Genomic DNA, 6,077 nt, shown 5'->3' with positions numbered 1-6,077 from the left:
TAATATTTTAGAATGATTTTTGATGAGAAAATAAATGCTGAATTAACTTTCATATTCAAAATAGTTGGTAATTAATATTTTAGAATGATTTTTGATCAGAAAATAAATGCTGAATTAACTTTCATATTTAAAAATAGGGAGTAATTAATATTTTAGAATGATTTTTGATGAGAAAATAAATGCTGAATTAACTTTCATATTCAAAATAGTTGGTAATTAATATTTTAGAATGATTTTTGATGAGAAAATAAATGCTGAATTAACTAACTTTCATATTCAAAATAGCTAGTAATTAATATTTTAGAATGATTTTTGATGAGAAAATAAAATCTAAATATAAAATAGTGAGTAAAATTTATTAATAAGAGTTCATAATAAGAAATTAGAGAATTAAATGAACTTTTGAAAAAAAGTTGGTAATTATTAGTAGAAGATAAATAAGAAAGATGGAAAATAAGTTTAATTTTGAATTTACAGCGAGTAATATTTATTTTAGAAGAATAATTTTGATAGAGAATCTTATTAAAATGTATGAAATAGATAGTAATATTTTTGAAAGTTACTACTGTAGAGTAAGTGTTATTTTTAATTTGAAAATAGTGAGTAAGAGTTATGAAAGTAATGAAAAAATGTAACTAACTAACTATGTTAATTCTAAACTAGATTGTAAAATATTTGAGTGATTGAAAAAGAAAAAAAAAAATTAAAAATAATAATAGATTGTAATATTTTAAATAACTTTGGATGAATTACAATCAAGAAATGTTTTAATTAAAACAGTTGGTAATAATTAATCCTATTAAGAAACCAACATATATATGAATATCTACTATTAACTTATTATAAAGAAAGTAAAATTATTTATAAGAAAATTAAGCTTTTTTACTAACCTTAGAATAAAATAAATAGGGTAATATAATATTTTAAAAGTTTTTATTACAAAAAAGAAAGATTTAATAAACGTTTATAAAAATATTAGGAGGTAATTAATCTTTTTGCAAATAAATAAATTAATTTATAATTTTCATTTAATTTAAAATATCAAAAATAAAGTGATGAGCCACATTATATTTGTTAGATTCAGGCAGCACAGTTTATGAAATCAGAAATGCACTCTTTTTTTTGTTTGTTTGCTTGTTTATTATAAGTAAAATAATAACTTGAATTACTATGAACAAATATTAAAAATAATATGAATTTGTGAAATATATTTTTATGTTTTCTATATTGATTGTAGCTTCAACTTTTAATTTCTTTTTTTTTTTAAACATGAAAAAAAATATGAATTATTCAAATCAAAAATAAAATTAAAAACAATTTAAATATAATTGTTTTTTAATTTAAGTTATCTATCTGGCTAATAATATAAATTTTAGAATAAAAAGAAAAACTCCTTTTTTTTCGAAGTAAGAAAAAAATTTAATATTGTAATATGTAAAGAAGTAAAGAATTAAAGGCTTAAAAATCCAGATATTCCTAGTTTTTGAAATTAAAAATTTCCATTCAAAGTGTATTTGTATCCAATTTCAAGTTACAAGTTAAATGGTTGGATAATTTAACTTTTAATAATATTCTTAAGCAATTAAGTGATTTATTATTTATTTATTTAGTCTCAGCTAATAAACTCATTAATAAATAAAGTTTATAAAAAAATAAAAAATTTGATCTTTCATTATCTTCTTCTTCTTATTCAATAAAAATTAGTCATTTTAAATATATATTTAGAATAATTTAAAGCAAATAAAAAAAGGTATCGGAATAAGTTTTGTGCTTTAAAAAGAATAAACATTTTCATTAAAAATTTCATCTCTAGTTGAAAAAATTTTAAAACACTTTTTACCTTTATTAATAAATCACTCAATTTAAAATATTGTATATTACTTATAGAGGGGAAATTTCCATTATTTTAAGTTAATTTTGCACAATAACTCTATATAGAGTTTAATATATAGTGCATATATAAGGAATTATATTAAACGGGTTTCAAATTCGTATTAAGCGGGTTAGATAACCTTATAAAAATTTTAAAAACCCGGCTCGGTATCCCCAAAAGTGAGAACCGTAGTTAGAAGTAATGTGGTAATTAGTTAGTTATAAGGAAAAAATGAAGAAAAAATATGAATTAATTAGTAATAACAAACGCTGAAAATAAAAAAATGAGTTTAATTAAGAAAGATAAAAAAATCTGTTGTAAAGAACTTAAATAGGAAAAAGAAAAATAAATCAAATAAAATGTAGTAATTAAATTAAAAGAATTTTATTGTTTTAAATTAATTTTTGTAATTAAAAATATCTCAATTGAAAACAAATTGATTGTTTTAATAAATTAAAAGTATTAGAAGGGAAAAATGAATAAATAATATAAAGTAATAAAATGAAAAATTAATTTTAATAATTAAAAGTGAAAATTTAGTTCAAATGTTTAAAAAATATCTTTTTAAATAAAATGAATAAATTTAGGTGATAATTTATATTAGAAAAATTTATAAATTAAAAGTTTGATATATTGAAAAAAAACTAATAATATAATTTATAAATTAAATTTACGTAAATATTAATTGGAGAACCTAATGAGATTAGAGTGAAGATTTTAAAAACTTTTTATTAGTAAAAATAAATTTAATGTATATTGATAAAAAAACAATAAATTACTTCTTTTATGTTGTTATACTTTTTAATCTATTATATCATTTATTTTTTTTCTCCAAAATATTGAATTGCAATTAATTAATTTATTGAAATTTAATTAATAAAAAGTGGATAAATAGATAAAAAAAATTAATGAATTTAAAAATTTGCTTTTAATAACAGATATCACAAAAAAGTTAGTGTAACAATTCTTATTTAATTTTAATATATCTATTTAAAGTATTTACTTAAAAATATAGAAGGAATTAGAGATTGGTAAACATATATATCTTGAAAAAATTCTAGCAATGAATGGTCTTAAATTTTATAAAAATTATTTTTATTTGGTTGGTAAAAAAATTATTAATTTTTAAATTATAATAAATTAAATTATTAATTAATTAATTATAATATATTATATAAATAAAAATTAGATTTTTTAATAAACAAATAAAAAATATAATTCATAATAAGTAGTATACAAGCCATGAAATTTTTGTATGGCATCTTGCTATAATTAGAGATTTTATAAATATTCCTAAAATTACAGAGCTAAAACAGAAAAATCTACTTACAAACATTATTTTTATAATATTTAAGAACAATAACTACTAGATTTTTTTCAAATATGACTAAATAAAAAACTGGCCATCTTTAATTCCTACTATATATATTTTTAAGTGTATGTTTTAAATACAAATATTAAATTTAAAAAGTGAATGTTAAATTAATTTTTCTGTGATATCTCTTCATAAAACCAAATATATAAATTAATATTTGATAATTAATTAATAATTATATTGATTTGTTCTTTTTATCCATTTATTATTAATTAATTAAATTTCATAAATTGCTATTCAATATTTTTGAAAAAAAATAAATGATATAATAGATTAAAGAATATAATAATTTGGAAGAAGTAATTATTAATTTTTTTATTAATATCCTTTAAATTTATATAAATTAATAAAAAAAGTTTTTAAGCTCTTCACTTTTATCTCATTAGGTTCTCCATATTGATCTCAAGTATAATTAATTAAAAAAATTACTTTTTTTATTATTAATATTTTTTGTACATTTAATTTTCAATTTATTTAAATAAATAATTTTTATAAAAGAGATTATCATCATTATTTATTGATTTTTATAAAAACAAAAACTTTTTAGCTATTTTAACAAAATTTTCATTTCAATTTTTAATTATTTATTATTTGATATTTTTTCTTCGTTTTTTGCTATTAAAACTAACATTTAATAAAACAGTTAATTTTTTTTTTTGCATTGTAATATTTTTAATTATAAAAGTTAATTTAATAATTAAATCTCTTTTAATTTATTTTATTTGTTTTCCTTTTTCTTTTTATTATGATTTCTTATTTTTTCATTTTTTGTTAATTTTATTAATTATTAATTAATCTTATTATTTCATATTTTTCCTTCATTTTATCCTCCTAATTAACTAGAGTAAAATGCCTATTTAATTTATAATAGGCGAAATGTAATATATCTTAATAACATAATAAATAAAGATAAATTAGCTTAAAGCAGCTTTATTTTTGAGTTTTTAGAAAGCTTTAAATTCACAAAATATAAAATTTGAAATAATATATATTATATATTCTTATAACATACCATTTTTTTTGAAAAAATATAAATTTTTAAAAACTAGTATTGAAAAAAATTCATTAAAATTTATTTAAAATTTTAATTTTTTTTATAAAATGTAAAAACTGGTATATAAAACTTGCTTTTTGTAAGTTTGTATGGCAACTTACTCAATTTAATGATATATTTTTCTTCAATATTTAAAAAGTCAAAATTAAATTGGTGATGAAGGTGCATCAGGCTTATGTTCTGCTTTAGCAAATTGCATTAATCTCTCAAATTTGAATCTTGTTCTTACGTAAAAACAGTTTATTTGTTTTGGATTGAGATATTTTAAATTATAAAAACTAATTAAAAACAATAAGGCTCTTTTTTCTTTTCCTTTTTATTGTACTTGCTTTTTTTTTTCTTTAATTCAGCTCATCATTTTATTTTCTACTTTTGCTTTTATTATTAATTAATCTTATTATTTCATATTATTTCTTCATTTTTTCCTTCTAATTAACGATTTAATGATATATTTTTTCTTCAATATTTAAAAAGTTGGAATAAAATCGGTGATGAAGGTGCATCAGGCTTAGGTTCTGCTTTAGCAAATTGCATTAATCTCTCAAATTTGACACTTAATCTTTAGTAAAAACAGTTTATTTGTTTTGGATTGTGATATTTTAAATTATAAAAACTAATCAAAAACAATAAAGCTCTTTTTTCTTTTTCTTTTTATTGTGCTTGCTTTTTTTTTTGTCTTTCTTTGTTAATTTAGCTCATTTTTTAATTTCCAACTTTTGCTTTTATTCTTAATTAATTTTATTATTTCATATTTTTTCTTCGTTTTTTCCTTCTAATTAACTATTTAATGATTTATTTTTTCTTCAATATTTAAAAAGTGGCAATTAAATTGGTGATGAAGGTGCATCAGGCTTAGGTTCTGCTTTAGCAAATTGCATTAATCTATCAAATTTGACACTTAATCTTCTGGTAAAAACAGTTTATTTGTTTTGGATTGTGATATTTTAAATTATAAAAACTAATTAAAAACAATAAAGCTCTTTTTGCTTTTCCTTTTTATTATGCTTGCTTTTTTTTTTGTTCTTTCTTTGTTAATTCAGCTCAACATTTTATTTTCAACTTTTGCTTTTATTATTAATTAATTAATCTTATTATTTCATATTTTTTCTTCATTTTTTCCTTCTAATTAACTATTTAATGATATATTTTTTCTTCAATATTTAAAAAGTTGGAATAAAATTGGTAATAAAGGTGCATCAGGCTTAGGTTCTGCTTTAGCAAATTGCATTAATCTCTCAAATTTGACACTTAATCTTGGGTAAAAACAGTTTATTTGTTTTGGATTGTGATATTTTAAATTATAAAAACTAATCAAAAACAATAAAGCTCTTTTTTCTTTTTCTTTTTATTGTGTTTGCTTTTTTTTTGTTCTTTCTTTGTTAATTTAGCTCATCATTTAATTTCCAAATTTTGCTTTTATTTTTAATTAATTTTATTATTTCATATTTTTTCTTCATTTTTTCCTTCTAATTAACTATTTAATGATATATTTTTTCTTCAATATTTAAAAAGTTGGAATATAATTGGTGATAAAGGTGTATCAGGCTTAGGTTCTGCTTTAGCAAATTGCATTAATCTCTCAAATTTGACACTTATTCTTTTGTAAAAATATTTTATTTGTTTTGAATTGTGATATTTTAAATTATAAAAACTAATTAAAAACAATAAAGCTTTTTGATTTATTTGATAGCTTTTATTTGATTTATTTTTTTATCTTTTTTATTCCATACTAATATTATTTTATTTATTAATTTAAAGAATAATTTTTAATTTAA

The 6,077-nt window shown here is 17.8% G+C and overlaps 1 protein-coding gene across 1 annotated transcript; it reads right to left on the bottom strand. All coding sequences in view use genetic code 6, as the record gives it.

Moving 5' to 3' along the window:
• Positions 1–2,223: 2,223 nt before the first annotated feature.
• Positions 2,224–2,597, bottom strand: TTHERM_002653452 (transmembrane protein, putative; the record flags this gene model as incomplete). The annotated part of the gene is made up of 1 exon (XM_012801031.1): positions 2,224–2,597. A coding segment is annotated over one exon (374 nt), but the record flags the coding sequence as incomplete, so codon positions are not given.
• Positions 2,598–6,077: the final 3,480 nt, after the last annotated feature.

Source organism: Tetrahymena thermophila, assembly GCF_000189635.1.
Source record: "Tetrahymena thermophila SB210 genomic scaffold scf_8253818, whole genome shotgun sequence".
Classification (NCBI taxonomy): domain Eukaryota; phylum Ciliophora; class Oligohymenophorea; order Hymenostomatida; family Tetrahymenidae; genus Tetrahymena; species Tetrahymena thermophila.
The sequence above is the reverse complement of the archived record's forward strand: the minus strand, read 5'-3'. Positions and strand labels throughout refer to the sequence as shown.